The 18,433-nt window shown below is 41.4% G+C and overlaps 1 protein-coding gene across 1 annotated transcript in view; it reads left to right on the forward strand.

Annotated features, from left to right (window-relative positions):
- The first annotated feature begins 14,356 nt into the window (after positions 1 to 14,356).
- SPOP (speckle-type POZ protein) overlaps positions 14,357 to 18,433 on the forward strand; it is a 13,604-nt gene continuing 9,527 nt past the window's right edge. Inside the window, exons 1-4 of the mRNA XM_010001032.1 lie at positions 14,357 to 14,434; positions 15,271 to 15,392; positions 17,047 to 17,198; positions 17,302 to 17,429. Of these exons, the coding sequence (XP_009999334.1) occupies positions 14,357 to 14,434; positions 15,271 to 15,392; positions 17,047 to 17,198; positions 17,302 to 17,429 (480 nt within the window). The remainder of the gene's footprint in view (positions 14,435 to 15,270; positions 15,393 to 17,046; positions 17,199 to 17,301; positions 17,430 to 18,433) is intronic.

Raw genomic sequence — 18,433 nt, forward strand, 5'->3', positions numbered from 1 at the left:
GGGACGGGGAGCGTCGGGTTGGCACAAGCGGCCCTGGGAGCAGCGCGGCCTCCCGTGGCGAGAGGCGCTGGTAGGGCCGGGAGGTAAGAGGTGTGGGGAGGGAAGGGGCAGGAGTTGAGGTATAAGGGGAGAGGGGGGAGGGTTTGGTGGTTGGGCTGGGGGAGGAAGGTGTGAGGGAGGCAGCCTGAGGAGGGGGAGAAGTTGGAGTCAGGCCTGGTGGAGGGTTTCCTCGAGCTCAGTTCAGTGGGGTGCCAGGAGCTGGGTGAGGAAACACGAGTGGGAGAAAGGAAACCAGGGCTTGGAGTGGAAGAAAAAAAAAAACAACTGAGGTGACTCACGTCGTGACCAAGTAAGGGCTTGACAGGTCGTGGTTTCGCCACTCAAGGCTGTGAGGCACGTTTCTAAATCGAGAGGGAAGTTGGGTCTTCTTGTGAATGAGACCCCGGGGTGTCTGCGAGCAGTCCTGGTGTTTCTCAGCTGTGTCTCGGGCCTGTAGTGGGGTTTGAAGGAAATGGTGCATCATCATGCAGTATGGAAAGGCAAATGAATCCCCTTTCACAGTTAAACGTGTCACTAATTCGATGTGATGGCAGAGTGCTGATGCTTGTAGCAAGCACTGTCTTGATTAGTGATGGTGTTAGAAAGGTAAAATATTCCCACCGTGTTGGCAAAGCTGCCTGTGAAATGGAACTGGGGAGAAAAATACGGATTGTAATGTTGTTTATTGGCTTGTTTTTTTTGTTTTTGTAACTCGGCATTTTTAAATGGGTTTGTGTCTGTGATTGTAGAGCATTATCCTTACATAATGAGAAGGAATACTTTGTGATTTCCCTTGTTTTTTGGTGTTTTTTTTGCCTTTGGAGTTGTAAGTGGTTATATCTGGAGTGGCTTGGTGTGAAGGCCTTTAAGAGTCTGAAGAATTTCACTCTTAATTGTGCTTTATAAAACAGAACTCTTCACTTACAAAAAAACCTTAAATTGCTTAAGTGAAACGTCTAACTGGCTTGTTCAGTGACATTTTCTAGCCAGGTGATTTGGTTTCATTATGTCACTTGTGTCATTGCGACTGGAAGAAAAAATAGATACTGTTGGTTTTTTCCTTAATGCTACTTTGTCAAGAGATCAAGATAAGGGGATGGCAGAAGTTCATCCAAGCTGTCATCCTGTCACAGGATTAGTAGAGGACAGTAAAACAAACCTGCACCAACCATAAGAAACTGGTGTCAACTCTGATATTTACTTATAGTATAGTTACCACTTTTATAAAACTTACTGTGTTCCCTCTCCCAAACCTCCAGTATATGTGTATAGATCCAGATCAGGGAGGGATTTAAAATGGAAGGAGTTTTGGTTTGACACCTCGTCTCAGTGAGCAGGACCATCACTGGCTGCACAGGTCACAGTGGGGTGCTTAAAAAATACTATTTCTCATGTAATTTGATCTTTAAATTTGCTGCTGTTTTAACATGGAGATGGTACCAGTGCTGTTTAGACCTGATAAATGTTAAAACCAGTTTCCACTGAGCCAGCTTGACCAGTGTGGGGGGAGGTTTAGGGTTAATCTCTGAACTGCAGCTGAGCCTCTTGACAGACCTAGTGTTAGGTATGTACTGTGAACTGAGTTTGTTGCCCTGTGTGATTTTTCTGGATGCCAATCCAGTTTACAATACAAGGGACTTACCAGCTTTATTCTTGGCACACCCTTCTGCCCAGGGTTTTACTCGTGGGGCTTGCCATGCCACTGCCTGGCTTCACTGTGGACTTGTCAACTTGAAATCATCTGCTTTCATTTCTTCCTGGACATTGTTTCTGGAAAACTGAGCATAGAAAACTGGGAAAGAGATCCATTTCTTGTAGGATCAGGAGCTCTCTGTTACTGATTGCATTCATAGTTCCACACTTGGAAATACCTGCTGTAATGTAAAATTCTTCTCCCAGCTTTGGCTCAGTTTTCTTCCCAATTGGAGCATTATGTAAGATCTTGCTGTTTTTTCTTCAAGCTCTGACTGCTGGTGTTTGCTGCTCAGCACAGAGAGGAAATACAGCAAAAATGTTTTAAAACCCCGAACCAAGCAAAACCCTTTATTGAGAGTGTTGCTTCTTGATTCTCAGATGATAAGCTGCTGCATTCTGTCTTGTACTTTGCACTTGAGACACCTGTTAAATAAAGCATGTGTCCCAAGTTCTAGAAACGCATGACGGTACAGGAAACCAGTGGGAGAGTAAAGTGTTTGTACCCTTGAGGAGGCAAAGAAGCTGCTGCTTTTCAGAAAATAGATCTGAAAATATATTAGGATTTCTTTTCTTGGTGCCATGTTGTAAAGTGTCCTTTTACTGGGCAGTGTTTTGGAAGGAAGGAGTTGAGGGATTCTGGAAGAGTCTTTGTTGATCATAGAACCCCAGACTGGTTTGGGTTGGAGAAGACCTTCAGGATCAACTAGTTCCAATCCCCTGCATGGGCACATGAAATTTAATTTGTGATTTAGTGTTTGTCTGTTTTCTCCATGTTTTTAGGACAGAGAAGATGCAGGACCAGTGACTATAGCAAATGCCTGGAAGAGACTTGGGGATTCATATTTATACTGTGAGTAAATTCTTGGGCTACAGGCAGGAGTAGCTGGTCCCTGGATTTGGAGACATCTGTGGAGTTCATAAAGTCAGGAACATGGGAGGGATTAAACATTCTCAACACTAAATCCATAACTGGAAGGATCTGGTTTGGCCATTGATATAATAGTAGGACAGTGGTGACTTTAGATGCACTGACTACAGAAATAGTGTCAACATTTTCATCCTGACATCCTGGTTCAGCTTTTCTTAGCCTGTATTGTAGATCTTATTCAATAGATTGTATTATATGACTTTAAAAATGGGTTTCATCAGAAATCTAGTCTGTGTGTTGTGCATTTTAAATTGTGTCTGATGTAATGTCTGAACCACTACTTTTTCTCTGGAGTTAACATGCCAACCTTTGACTTAACAGAGGTACAGTTGTACAGAATTACATGCTTTTAACTATGAATATGCAGGAATGGTACTTGCAGAGGTTCTCAACATTATTTGTGGGACTTAAGCAATGATGTGTAGTTGTTTGGAGTTTTTTTTCCTCCTTTCTGTGAAGGCTAGGTCCTCATTTTCCAATAAGTAGCTGTCTCCAAAATGAATATAACCTGGGAATATCTCTGCTGGGGCTGTGACAAGAGCTGATAGTTAAGCAAACTTGCAGGAGCAGAGAAATCTTGTCCAGGAAAACTTACTCATCTTAGAGCCAAACAAGAAGTAGAAGTTTGCTGAAGATCTGATTGGATGAACAAGTAATTAAATTTAAGAATATGTGTATTTTTTTTCAAAGTGTGGCTTCAGTTAGTGTTCTGCTCATGTTCTCTGGTAATTGCTGCAGAAATTTGTTCAACAAATCATCGATCATAATTATATGTAGCAACTTTTCTCTAGTAGCTGTGGTTTAGTAGTGGAAGGCTTCCCAAGATTATTACATTTTATTTCTTCAGCTTAGATTTTAAAGTTAGCAAGGCCTCACTTCACTTAAAAAAAGAAGTCCTTTCCAATTTTTATTTTTCATTTCAAATAGTGACTTTGCCTTTGTGTCTGAAAGAAAAGCTCAGGAGACAGCCCTGCTTTTAGAGACATGCTTAGAGCAGTGAGACTGGGGAGCAGGTGGAGACAAGTCCACCAAGTCGTCTGGAGCTGCTGTAGAGCAATGCAGAGAAGCTGCCTGGCTGCCTCCCAAGAGCTGCTGCATAAAGAGGCTACAACAGTTGCTGACTGCATCAAGGGAAAAGTTTTCAGTTCACATGGCTAGAATCATGCCTACAGATAACCTGTGGTGACAATGTTTTCCTGTCCCACCCTTTCCCCCTCCCTGAGAATCTGTTATCTTAGGGTGAAGACATCCTACAGTAGCTTCCTCAGGTGCCTGGAAGGTGTAGGCTGGGTGTCCTGACCTTACAGATGGGCCTTTGACATTTCTAACTCGCATTAAATGACACTGATATCAGGGCCTTCATTTCCTGAGCTGGTTTTTTTTTGTACAAGTGTGCAAGCTCAACAAGTTGTGCTTAAAAACCACACATATCAGTTTGATTATTTTCTTAGAAGCACTTGGGGACAGTCAGTGAAACTGCAGTTGAGAGATGGAAGATTTTCTGAAGGTTTCCTGTTGGCTGATGATGTTGTTCATGCTTGTTCTCAGAGAGAGCAGTGTGTCTGTGTAGGTGTTTTGTGTCCAGAAGTTCTGAAAATTGTCCTCATGTGTTATGTTCTGCCTCACAGGCTCCTTTCTAACATGTGAGATGACAGGGAAATGATTGTTGTTTGGATTGGATAGAATTTTAATCAGCAGTAGATTATATTGAGCCGGATCCTGGCACTGTTCTGCAACATCCTCAGTTCAGGTTGTGCCAACCTCACCAAACCTACCAGTGTGACAGAAGCCCTAATACTACCCTGCAGTAAAGATTTATAACTTGTGTTTTAGACCTTTTTCTTGGCTAGCAGATAATTGATACTTCTTTTTAGATAATATTGCCCCATAGCATATTGAGTTTTGCTATTGATGGAAAAAGTAGCAGGAAGACTTTAAAACTGTTTTTACAAGGACAGGAGGGACTAACAGGAAGAAATGAAAAGCAGCAGAAACAGGTTTCTTCTTTGAGGCTGAGTTCATGGAGATAACTTGTTGGTGTGAAAAGGAAAGTAAATGGAGGTATCTTCTGGGAATTTATTTTCATGAACCTTTCCCTCTGTGTTTTGAAGGTTCAATAAATGGCTTATGCCAATGCCAGCTTAGAATGTATAATTTAAAGTCAGCAGATCTGCTCCCTGTGTCCAAGATTCCACCTTTGAGATTTTTTTTCGCTTCTAATACAAGTTACATTAATGCTGAAAGCAGTGAAAAGAATGCACCTTGCTACCCTGCTTCTGAAGTGTCACTAATACAACCAGACATATAAGCCCCCTGACCCTGCCTATTTCCTATTGACTAAAAACCTATTAAATGTAGAATATCTAAGCTACCAACATTTTTATTTGCTTTTTGTCATATTAATTCAATAATCTTGGTCTTGAATGGTTATAACGTTCAAATATGTGTGTAGGTGAGAGCCACCATTGTTACTTTTAGAGTCTAATTTATGGTAAGATGTGACTTTTTAATGTTAATGTGAGTAAGATTATTAAAATGATGCTAGGAAAACCATCACACCTCACTGAAGTGGGTGTGACATGTTTTATAGAAAACATGATTTTTGAGGAAAATGTGATGGGCTGGAAATGGAAGTTCCTTGGATTTGATTCCCATCTCCTCCTTATTTCTTCTTATGTTGGTGTCTGATACGGTCAGAGAAAAGACTTGGAAAGTTAAGGACTTTTCCTTGCTGGGGAGGGACTTTTTTTTACCAGGGTGTGGAGTGATAGGATGAGGGGGAATGATTTTAAGCTGGAAGAGGGGAGATTTAGATGAGACATGAGGAGGAAATTCTTTGCTGTGAGAGTGGTGAGACACTGGAACAGGTTGCCCAGAGAAGCTGTGGCTGCCCCATCCCTGGCAGTGTTGAAGGACAGGTTGGATGGGGCTTGGAGCAACCTGGGCTGGTGGGAGGTGTCCCTGCCTGTGCAGGGGAGTTGGATTTAGATGATCTTGAAGGTCCCTTCCAACCCAAACCAGTCTGTGATTCCTGTCTATAAAAAAAAGTGCCAGAGAAGCAGTATCTAGTGGGATGGGCTGCAAGCAGGAGTCTTTGTGAGTGCTTGTAATTGCTAGTTATTATATGCTAGAAATAAATCCCTGTGTGAGCTTTCCTTTGGAAGGAAGCAAGCAGTCAATGCCTCTTCATGCTTTTCCAAAAACCTGGCTTTGCACACTGATTCTAAGAGTGCTTTCATTTGGCAATCATATGATCTTTACATTTAGCAGCTTAAAATAATTATCCTAACCATTTTGAAGTCACACTGCAGTTGCAAGTAGGTGAAAGAATCCAGTAGTTTGAGATCTGTCTAATTTGGGCCTCAGATAATCTCTAAATTGATTATTTGAGAGCTTAAGTTCCAGAATAATAATGGTAGAAGCTGTATTTCAGCTCAGGTTGGTGGTGTTTTATTTTAATAAGCTCTTAGAAATATTAGTGCAAGATGGCAACTGGAAAATGTTGTGTGAAGACTACCAGATGTTTGTATTACTGGAAAGTTGATATAAATAAAAGGCTCCAGAGGGGATTACAGTCTTGGTGGTTTGCTAGAGGTCAGCTCTGCAATCTCATTTGAGTGCTTTAGCCCTCTTTGGTTCCAGGTCTCAACACAGCAGATAGAAAAATTCAGCCCTGCTTAATTGTCAGTTTTTGCTGGTTCTCTCATTAGGCATCATAGCACTTAGGCATTTTCTTCCAGTTATTTTCAACTCCCCAGGAATCTGTTGGGATTTTAGAGGTGTGAGGTATTTCTAATGGTGTGTTGCTCTTCCAAGAGATCAACAATCTACAGAGGGGAGAAAAAAAAACAACCTGCTGCTGCTGCCAGCCTGTTTCAGAGAGAGGCTTCCCTGGGATGCTAGGAAGTTTTCTGGGAAGGAGTAATTTTCATGGCTTTCTCTTTTCATTTGGAAGATGAATTACCTGCTATGAAAGTGCAAATGTTTTACTTAAAAACAAATAATAAATTGCTAAAATGGCAACTGAGTTACTTGCCAGGTGACAGGTGATAATTTACCCTACAAATAAAAACTGAAGCTATAAAATACTTTTTACAGCTTGCCTGTGAGGGAGAAGCTAAAGTAAGAGTTCATGAGCAATACCAAAATCCTTCTTTTGAAAAATAAGATCAGGTTTCTTACTGAAGACAGAAATCTGCTCAGGCTGGTTGTTTCTGTAAGACCTGAGCTGGTGTGTTAAAAGTAATATTTTTCCTTCTGTGAGGAGTGAAATGAGCAGGAAAGAATGGGCAGGAGGGAGAAGAAAAGAGATGAAATGGGGAGTTGGAAAAATAATAAGATATTTATGTTTAACGTGCTTATGATCTCAATTAAAAATTGACCTTTAACTTCTGAGAAAAAGCAGTTAACAGTAACTAAAATAGTTTTGTTTGCTTTTAAGAATGTGATTTTTTTGTATTTATTGATGTGCTCCTAATATACTTTGGGTAATTTATGGTTAGAGTTGGTTGTGATTAAAAGGGATTCAGTTTATGCATCTGTTCAAACACTGGTGTGAAGCAGCCTTAGAAGGATGTCAAAAATACCACTTAATTTAATGACTGAAGAGCAGGAGTTGTCAGTGGAGGATTTGTTTATAAAAGCAGAAGGTTATTTAGAGAGCAGAGAACTTTTACCACTGACTTCCTCTCTCTTTCCTTGGGTTAGTTTTTAGCTGTTTACTATTTTATCTGGTGATGTTTGGGAAGGAGGGGGAAGGGAGGGTGAATTATTTAAAGCTAATGAGTTATAGTGTTTCTAGTCTTACAAAATAGCTGTAAAACTTGTAATTCTCCTCACAGTGCTGACGTTTCACTGCCAATTGTTTTACCCTTTACTAGTTTCATACAAGTTAGGATTTTTGTATGTGACCGTGCCCTTCTTTTTCTTTTTTTTTTCCCTCCTGTTTTATAATGGACAATTGATCTAAGAGGGGAAAAAAATTAAAAACATTCCAAGAATGGAAAAGAAACACTTTGTTTTGGAGCATTTCTCCAAGTGGAATTTTGGTTGCTGGATTCTAGAGGGCTGCCAATATTCAGTGCATTTTGAGATGACTCCACCATTCTATCTTATTAACTGTGTTGAGCTTTATTTTTGTAGGCAACTCCTCTAGTTTTCCATGATCTGTCATCTCAAAAAAACCCCAACAAACCAAACCAAACAAACCCCACAGTAATTCTGGGTGTTCCAACTTGATAATGAGTTTTCTGAACTAAACTGAATTAAGGTGTATGTGTCTACCTTAATTAACATCATCTTTTTATGCAGTGTCCAGAGGGCCCTGTTGTGATCTCAGGAATTTGGTTTTCTCTAATGTACTTGGCAACTTTGGGGTGTAATAACAAAGGTTTTCCATCCAAGTTCCTGCATACTCCTGATGGTATAATGGAGACAACTTAGAAACTGAATTAGGAGTGGGATATATTGCCTTGAAATAGAGCAGAAAGCAGGGGCACTCTCAGCTGCTGGGAGAGATCATTAGTATTTTAAAGAAACCAGGTTCTCTCTGTGGTTTCTGTCTCCCAGAGGAGAAGCTGTAGGTCCTTTAGCCTGGTGTACATCTTCCACTAGATGCCAGTTAATTCCTTTTATCTCACTGCCATGATTGTGTTGCTTTTCCAGTCTGTTCTCTTATGACTGAAGATTGTAAATGAAATTCCATGTGTCATTTTGAGCTCAGCAGTTTTTGTGGTGCTCAACAGGGTACAGGTTAAGTAGGATCTGGTTTGAGATTTAAGAGCATAGAAGACAGAGGAAGGTATAATGCTCATGCTCCCAGTTTTTAGAAAATGTTCATGCTAAATCCACCAGCCAGTTTTTTTGGCTTAGATGATTATTCTCTCTGGTTCAGGGTACAGTTAAGTCTGGATATATCCCACTCATGTTACTCCTTTAGAGTCTGCTGTATTTCCAGGCAGTGATTGGCTTCTTGTTGTAGAACTGTTCTCATTTCCTTGTTCCAGAAAGATAAGCCTGTTGCTTATGTCAACCAGTCTTCCTTTCAACACCTGGCTTTTTTGGTATGGGTCACTTTTATCTTTCATAAGTGTTGATTTCTGCTCTCAGTCTGTTTTGATTGCTGCAATCTGTTTGCTACCTTGGTACATTCTCTTCCACACCACCATGTTAATAATTAGGCAGCTTGGTGTAACCCCTGGAATTCACTGTGCCTGGATTGCAACCTGCATTTGCAGCTAGACGAGATTTCCTGCCCCACAGGATCACTTGGCAGTGTCAGCACAGGCCATGGGAGTGCTTGGCCCATCATTCCTTCCTTCTTCCCAAGTAGGAAGAGTGCTGTGACACCCTGCTTAGTCTATATATTAAAATCTGAAAGCTTACTCATTTTATTAATCCATTAGTGAGCTCCATTGCATCCCACTTTGCTCTTTCAGTTAACTTTCCTTTTTTTTCCCCTCATTTATTTTTCTTTCTTTACTGCAGCAAATTCAGACTTTCCATTGTCCTTTCCAAGGCTTTGAAGAATGCAGGAAGATACTGGTCTTTTCCTGTGCTTCCATATCTCATCCCCTTGTTTTATTGCTCCAATTATCTTTGTCCTGCTCCTTTCTCTGTGCTTTGTGCTGTTCTTGGATAATCTTTGATATGTTGCTGGTCCAAGAAGCTATCACCCCAGTTTTTTAAACCCTTAATTAAAAATACACTTCTTTTACAAGACTTCTGTAAGTTATCTTTTGCTACATAAAGCTTACTGAAAAGGACTATATTTGGAAATTTCTGATGTAAACTACTTGTTTCTTTAAAGGGTTTATCTTGAAGAAGTATAAATTGACAGGTTGTTTAGCAGAGATACAGTAATTTTGAGGCCTCGTTTAGAATTATTTGTTGAGCTGAGATTCCCTCTCTCTTAGGTCAAGTCTTGGCTGCTCACAGAATAGTTCTGACTTGGATTCCTACAGTAGAGGAAATTTTGAGCTGAGATGTCTTGGTACAGCTGCTAAGTCAGGAGATAATTAGGAGGACAAGGTGGCAAGGGAACATTTCCTGTGCTTTAAAAAGGTCTGATCTGCCTCTGGTTCTTAAGATGAAATGTCTCTTCATCTGGAAGTGGTTGTGAACAAGGTGAAAATTGTTCTTTTTCTTAACTACATCCAGAGACAAGTGCTGGTTGTTATTTATGTCCAAGAAAGTGAGAGACTCCCAGGAGGAAAGGCTCACAGGGGTCCATAAGGTAATATTTTATTTCCTGTGACTTGGTATTTATCCCTGTCTTTCCTGGCCAGAAAGAATTTTGATTTCCAGACAAAGTGTTTGTCAAATTTACAAAATGTTTTCCTAAAACTTCTGCTTGCAGGGCTTTCAGTTCACTGCTGGTTCAGAGGTGCCAACTCTGTTGGTGAAGAAGTGCGAACTGGTGAAGTATTAAGTGTTCATCAGCAAATAAACACTGGGAGTGCCCTGCTGGTTTTAGAAACTTTCCCTTTAGTCAGCTGTGGTTACTTTTCAAATGCAATTAATATTGGTCCATTTGAAGGTGGAACAGCACATGGCAGTTTCTAAGGCACTTCTCTAGGGATGTATTTCAATGACCTGTTATGTGCTTCTCTTGTTTGCTTTCCCTAAGCAGGGCAAGGGACACATTTTTCCTTATTGATAATTTTTGCCAAAAGACACTAGTGGATATTACCTGTTTATTCCCATTACCGTAGAATCATGTAATGGTTTGGGCTGGAAGGGACCTTAAAGGTCATCTAGATCCAACCCCCCTGCATGGGCAGGGACACCTCCCACCAGCCCAGGCTGCTCCAAGCCCCATCCAACCTGCCCTTCAACACTGCCAGGGATGGGGCAGCCACAGCTTCCCTGGGCAACCTGGGCCAGTGTCTCACCACCCTCACAGGGAAGAATTTCCTCCTAATGTCTCACCTCAGTCTCCCCTCCTCTAGTTTTAAGTCATCCCCCCCCCTTGTCCTCTCCCTCCCTGCCCTTGCCCCAGGCCCCTCCCCAGCTTTCCTGGAGCCCCTTCATGCACTGGAAGGTGCTCTAAGGTCTCCCTGGAGCCTTCTCTTCTCCAGGCTGAAAACCCCAGCTCTCCCAGCCTGCCTCCAGAGCAGAGCTGCTCTTCCTTATTATGACTTGCTACAACAATCAAAGTCCCAGTGATGTCATTTGACGATAAGCATTTGGTGACTGATTGCTGCGTTAAACTAGGAGTGTGTTGGATCTTAACATCTCTTTTTAACTGTATTTAACAGCCTCGCAAAGCAACTGTAGAAAGCTTTGACATGCCAGACTGAAAGTATTTTCCAAATAATAGAAAATCTTTAAAATCTAGAACCTTTGTCCCCTTTGGGCCATTTTAGAAGCATCACAAATGACGTGCTGACATGCAGCAAATTCTATTAGCACGTTGTCATAACTTTTATTACCACCTGTCTATCCAAGCCATCTGGGAGGAAATAATGTAAGATATAAAAGTGACAGTTACTCAGAGAAAATTAAATAGTCCTGTGTGTTTCAAGCTTATAGTTGGTCTTGCCTTTAGACCACAGTGACTTTCTAAAACTTCTTTGCCTGTGTAAGGTAGAGGTCATATTTAGGTACAACTGAAAGTCCTGTTGAAATACAGAAAGTAGCTGTTGAAGTTTCAATTTTTGAATCATGATTATCTATTTCCTTTCCCATTTATATGGTTAATAGCTGCAGTCTTCTAGAGTTTGCTCCTTGGACACACAGGAATTTAGAATTAACTTAGTCTTCCATCCAGGAAGCCAACAGGCTTTGATGCATGTGCCATTGTAACATGACAAGTTGCTGTCTCCTCTTTCTCTCCTCATTAATCCCTCGTTTTCATGCCATACCACTAAATTCACCAATTTGTCTTCAAGAAAGACCCACTGGAGTCTTCTCACTGTAAAATTACTTTTGGTGTTAAACCACTTCTCTAATGTGTGTGTCCAGATACATAATTACTCCAGTTTACCTGGAAGGAGAAGTTGTCTTGCAGGGAACTGCTTCTTGTTGATAAATACCTTACAGTGAAGGTGGTTTCTTAGCCAAGCTCTTCTGAATTTGTTCCTTGTAATTATTCCAAAGCCAGGCAAGGAGAACTGCATTCTTTGCCACACTCATGATGTTCACAAGTCCATGGGACCAGGTGGGATTCATCCCAGAGTACTGAAAGAGCTGGTGGATGTTATGGCAGGACCCCTCTCTATCATCTGCTATAGGAGGTCCCAGATGACTGGAAGCTGCCCAGTTATTCCAGTTCATAAGAAGTGTGTGAGAAGGACCCAAGGAGCTACAGAGCTGCTCTTCTAACATCGGTTCCTGCAAATATTATGGAGAAGATTTTATTTCCTCTCCTGTCAGGAGTTTATGTCCCTGTCGTTTGTGCCTGTGCTATAAACCAGATCACTAGAATAATGTAGATTTAAAATGGCTGTGAAGAGAACAATGTAAGAGCCTGGGTGGAGTTGAGCAGTGCTGCTGTCAACTCCGAGGGGACAGAAGCAGCTTGGGTCTTTCCTGCCCATAGACCAAAGCTGGTGAAAAGATTATGTTCTCCCAGCTGTGGAGAGGAGGAGGTATTTCTTGTTGCTTGTGCTAGAGTTTCAGGTTTTATCTGTTCCCCCAAAGAGAGTGGAGATGGGGAAGCCATGGTTTCCACAGGCAATACTGAATGTTGCCCATGGATGGGCAGTTAGCAAAGTATTCAGAACCAGCGTCTGGTAAGTTATCTGCTAAGTTAGGATTCATTTGAATGACACAGCGTGGTTGAATTGAATTTTTTGGAGGAGCTGTGGTAATCTGAAGTTGAATGTAATAAAACCTGCAGTAAGTACCTAAAGTGCTTATTGCTGTCCCTTTTTCTCCCCTGATTCCACATGCACGGCACAAACTGCAAGAAGTTTGCAAGGCAGTTTCATGGGAGAGCACTCAGTTCTACATCCCTACTAGTTCTCTGCAGTTCAGATATTAGGAAGTTATTTGCTTGCCCCCAGGCTTTGCTCCAGGAAATACATTTCCATCCAGTTAAGTGTGCATCTCTGCAGGGTTCAATTCTTATTTCTTGTCTCCTGTTAGCCAGGATTTCTTTTTCAGTGTTTACATGGGCTCACTTGTGCTTTTTTAAAGGAAATTAAACCTGAAATACCTCACTCTTGGTTTACTGTTAGCTAGTGCTTGTGTAGCAGTATTTCCAGGCACTTTCTGGAGGTGCAGAGGACTCAAACCTGGGTACGCAGCCATGCGCTGGAAAGGAGCCTAGTGTGAGCCTTGCTTGGGAGAGGCCTGGTCTGCAGCTGGTACCTTCATTCAGATCCAGACCTGCACTGCAGCTGCCCTTAAAGACTCCAAATTATGCTCATAGCCTTTTTGCGGGGAGTTATGTGTATTTATGTTCTTATTTTGAACATTCTGTTGTTTTGAGGTGTGGAGTTTTTAGGTAAATATTCTCTTTTTTCCTCACCATTTCCTTTAAAGAACGACTCACTTCCACCCTCAGAAGCCTGTGCTTTACCTTTCTTCTCCAACAAACCTCATATCAGCCTTTCTATTTAAACCTATTTATATTGCAAGATAACAACTTTGTCTGTTACTCGTTACCCTTTTTTTATCCTTTGGAGGATAAAATAACAGCAGTGGAGTTCCTGTGGTTCACTGGCTGTCCTGTGCAGATAAATACCACCTACAAATTAGAAAGTGTTTAGCAGAAGGCTAAACTGGAAGGCACATGATGCTTTTTTATCTGCCAGAGTTATGAATCCTGGTTTCCAAACTCATCTTGAAGAACTTTTGTGTCTCTTTCTTAGGGATCAGAACTCAAAAGTCAGAGATGGGTTGATTATTCTATTTGGCTTTTAAATCTCCCTTCTGGTAGTTGGGTGGTTGTTTTATCAGCTGTGCCTGTGTATTCCTTCAGGTGTGTTGCAGTGGTTTTAACCCCGTCTGTTCTTTGCAGGTGACAGTTTCACTTGACACTTAAAAGTTGGGAACCTCACTAGCATGGAAAGGAAATGAGAATTTCCCTTGGCCAAAGCAATTTAATTTAAAGTAGAGAAATTTTTACCAACACCTTCCCTGATAGTCAGGCTTCAGGAGAAGGTTTAAGGATAGGAAATTTTTCCATTGATGTTACCAGCCTCACTCTGAAACTTTTGTTCAGAGGATTTTGTTTTGCTGTTGGGTTTGGTTTGCATGTCACTACCTGTAGCTCTTTCAGATAGAGAACTTGGTTTGTCACATCTGATCTGTGACAGTCTGAGACTATCAAAATGAAAATAGGAGGTTGAAATGGGGACCTCAGGGTAAAGCAGTGAATCCCAAGTGGGAAGTCTCCTATTGGAGTGTTGGACTCCTTAAAAGAAATGATATACTAGGCTTATTCCTATAAAGAGCTGCATAGTGGAAGAATGAATGAAGGTAGTGGAGCCTCTCCAGGAGTCATATGGTAACACTTTTAAAGGTTTAAATGTTAAATCATGTTTTGAAGGTGCTAGGGGGGAGGGAGAAAACATTATAGCTTTGTGTCCCATGAGATTTAACAGCTCTCCTGGCGTTTTGTTTTTTTTCCCTCTATTCTTAGTTTTGTTCCTTTTGTCTCTCTCTTTTTGGGGACAGCCAGGGTGAAGCTCAGTTATAAATTTCTTCTGCTGAGTTGTGAAATTCCGTTTAATCTTCAAACTGGCGATGTCAAGGGTGCCGAGTCCTCCTCCCCCGGCAGAAATGTCGAGTGGACCTGTAGCAGAGAGCTGGTGCTACACCCAGGTAACTCCATGCTGTGCTGGGATCTCCTTGACATAATGCAATCACACCTGTGGGAAGAGATTGATTCAACAGTTGAGAATCTGGGTTTCCAGATTATGTCATGCTTGACAACAAGCATTCGCTGAGGCAAAAGCAGAATGTTGCCCTCTGCTCTTGGTGGGACTTTCATAGAATCTTAGAATGCCAGGTTAGAAGGGGCCTCAAGGATCATCTGGTCCAACCTTTCAGGGTATTTAATATAGTTGATATGAGGTGGCTCAGGACCCTATCAAACTGAGACTTAAAACAGTCCAGTGTGAGGGAACCCACCACTCCCCTTGGGAGACACTTCCAATGTTGGACTGTTCTCATGGTGACGAATTTACCTCTTGTGTCCAATCAGAATCTCCCCTGGAGAAACTTGTGCCCATGACCCCTGGTCTTTTCCGTGTGACTTCTTGTAAACAGGGAGTCTCCACCTTCTTGGCAGCCACCCTTTGAGTCCTGGAACGTGGTCATAAGATCTCCCCTGAGTCTTCTCCAAACTGAACAAACCCAGTTTTCTTAGCTTCTCCTCATCTGGCAGGTCCTCTGCTCATCCTTGTGGCCCTTCTCTGGACCCTCTCCAGCCTGTCCCATCCTTTTTGTAGAGGGGGAACTTTGAAGGAGGAGGCAGTTGGAGAAGTTGGAGTGATCCAGCTGCCACTTCCAGCCATTTTCAGACTCTGCTGTCTTGTGCTTGGGGGTTATTTCTCAAACAAGTGACTCAGTAAAACCTCCAGGTTTTCAGTTTTTCCCTTTGAGCTGCTGAGGTGAATGAGCACGACTCTGAACCACCTGTGATTCTCTCTTTTAAGATCAAGGTGGTGAAGTTTTCGTACATGTGGACCATAAACAACTTCAGCTTCTGCCGAGAAGAAATGGGTGAGGTCATCAAGAGCTCAACCTTTTCATCTGGAGCCAATGATAAACTCAAATGGTAAGAAACAGAGCAGAGAGGTTCACCCTGTTTGTACAACTATGTGAAAGAATTTGGGGTTCTGTAACAGAGGAGACTTAAAAAAACCTGAATACTTGTACTGCACACCAGTTCTTTTTTCCTTGGATGTACAACATGTGTAAGGGAGAAGGTCCTGTTGCTTCAGCACAGTGTTCAGACACACAAAAGTGAGGATCTGGCTCTTCGCAGTGTTTTTCTGATTATGGAAAACATCACAAGTAATAGCAGCCGTTGCTGGAAGGGAGACTACATCCTGCTTTGAAGCAAAGAAGGGCCAGTCAGGATTATTAATGGCTTCAGTTTGGGGATTTTTTTGACTGATGTTTTCCTTAACAAGCTTTTCTAAGCCACTGAGAGCCCACAGCCAGTGTATTTAAGCACTATTTCAGCCTCCCAGTTTCAGTCCCTAATACTCCATGTTGTTAAAATGTTAATTTTTGCCTGCACTCTAAATCCTGCAATTTAAGGGTCTTGCTGCTGTGTTACTTTTCTCTTTATGGCAGCCCTTTGTGGCTTTGGAGATTTAACACAGAGATGATGGAACTAACAGTCTTCTGTAACTCCTTCTGCCCAGGAGGTTCTGCTGCTTAAGGTTGACACTATTTTTTCCCTTTTCCTTAAGAACCTTTCTTATCTTCCCTGAACTCTCAAGTAATTTCCAGTAACTCAGAGTGGACTTTGGTCAGAATGTGTATCCATTGTGAGTTGTGTCTGAGCTAGCAGATCCACAGAAACATTGGTCCTTATTTTATCTCTGATATTAGCTGTTAGAATTTTACTTTAAATTTCCTTAGTATAGATTGGAAAATCAGGCTCTAAATAATTGTGTGTGTGCGATACAATTTGTGCTCCCTTCCTTTGGGTGGCAGACCTGTGCTTTCCTTGGGCTGCTTTTTGCTGTTAAATTACTTACCTTTATAACCTTTGCTGGTCAGATCTCATTCTGATGTCTAGATCTTCCTGATATTTTTTTGTGTGTGTGTCCTTCTGTGTTTGATTTGTTAGTCCTTTGACCTAGCTGGTGCTTTTTGTTAAGATTCTGTATCAAGTTTCAGACCATGAAAGTGTTTATGAGTCAGGCTCTTCCTGCACTTACTACCTTTTCTTCACACAGAAGCAGTTTTCTTTTTTTGCCCTATTTCTTAGCATTATGTTTTTGAGAAACTACCAGCCTTCCAGAAATCCATTTTTCCTTTCAGTTGTTCTTGTGGATTTTTGCCTATTGTTTCTCTGGATTTATTGCACTTCCTTGAATCCATTGCCTCCATTCTACTATTTCTTTCACTTTGCTTGTGTGAAAGGTGACATCCAGGCTGCTTTTCAGTCATATAAACCATACCCCTTTCTGTTTTTTGGTGGGTTTTTTTCATTCCCCTGTATTTTTTAATTGGTTTGCCCATAGTTACTGCCTGTGTATCCTTCTCTGTCTTGGAGGTGTAGCAGGAGACTAAGTGCAGTTCCACTCTATTTACCTATCTCTTTTTTTCTTGTGGTTCAGTGGCTGCTGAACTGAACTTGTTTGCTGTACATTTTATTGTGAAGGTTCTACAATGCCCTTTCTTTGCAAGCTAGGAATGACCTGCCAAAAAAACCCTGTTGCTGACATCTCATTCAGCAGCCTCTGCTTCCACAGGTGTTTACGTGTCAACCCCAAAGGCTTGGATGAAGAAAGTAAAGATTATCTGTCCCTCTACCTGCTGCTGGTGAGCTGTCCAAAAAGTGAAGTTCGAGCCAAGTTCAAATTCTCCATCCTGAATGCAAAAGGAGAAGAAACAAAAGCAATGGGTGTGTAAAAGCTCCTTCTGACTGATGGGGTCAGAGGTTTGTCTGTGACTGTTTGGCCAGGCGAGTCACTCGGCCCGTGCTCAGCTCCACATCTTTCTTGCAGAGAGCCAGAGAGCCTATCGATTCGTGCAAGGCAAGGACTGGGGCTTCAAAAAATTCATTAGAAGAGACTTCCTTTTGGATGAGGCCAATGGACTTCTTCCAGATGACAAACTCACTCTCTTCTGTGAGGTAAGTCTTCCTGTGCAGCTAGAGAATAGCAGTTCCATTAGCTTAAGGGAGATGTGACCTTATTTTTCATCGTTGCTTTTAAGGAGTCAGAGTTGTCAGGAGAAGTACTGGATGTTTATGTGGCACTTAGATTTTATTTGTGTATGTGGCTGGTGGCTTTTTCTGTGTGTGATTCATCAAATTTCACTTCCTTTTATTTTTTGTTACTTTATATTTGTCTTTTACCTGTAATGATGGTAGGAGTTAAGCAGGTTTGATTATCATCTCACTTCTGGTTTAGTATAATCATCCATCTGTTTGTGCTCCTTCATTTGAAACTCACTTGGGATGATACCCACCTGCAGTGGAAACTGGCCTCCTATTACTTGCCTGCTGAATAAAGAAGAATTTTCTTTATTTTCCTAAGTGTGTCTGTGCAGACAACAAAACCTAAAATTTAAGAAAAAATTATTTAATAGTAACTATAATTTTCTATTCATTGCGTTTGCATTTTTCTAAACTGCTTTCAGAATTATTATTTCACTAATACTGATTTCAGACAAAGATGCAGTTATTTCTAAAACCAGATATTTAAGTTTAGAAACCTTAGTGAGCAAATGTAAACTAATTTAGTGTCTTCAGAGCTTCTGCTGTCTTGCTTCCATTGTCTTTTTAACTGGAAAATACCTTCTCTAGTAGTGATTTTTGTCAGAGGAAAGGTACAAGAAGTTATTCTCTCTTTGGCTCCCCTGCAGGTTATTTTATGGGATTCTTTTCTTTTGCTGTGTTTTCTTTCAGAAGTGAAAGAAATGCTTCAGTCCAAGTTGTTAGACAGCTGTATTTATTGGGGTTTTTTTTCTGTGGTTTTGTTTGACCAGCATAAACATGCATATACTTAAATTAACAAACATCTAAAGGTTGTGTATTCGAACACAAACAATTGCTGTGGTGGAAGGAGCCCTTCCTTGAACACTTGCAGCAGTATGGAGGGAAGAGAGGACAGTGTCTCTGTAGATCTGGTGATC

This window comes from Chaetura pelagica, unplaced genomic scaffold (assembly GCF_000747805.2).
Source record: "Chaetura pelagica isolate M959 unplaced genomic scaffold, ChaPel_1.0 scaffold1106, whole genome shotgun sequence".
NCBI classification, from domain to species: Eukaryota; Metazoa; Chordata; class Aves; order Apodiformes; family Apodidae; genus Chaetura; species Chaetura pelagica.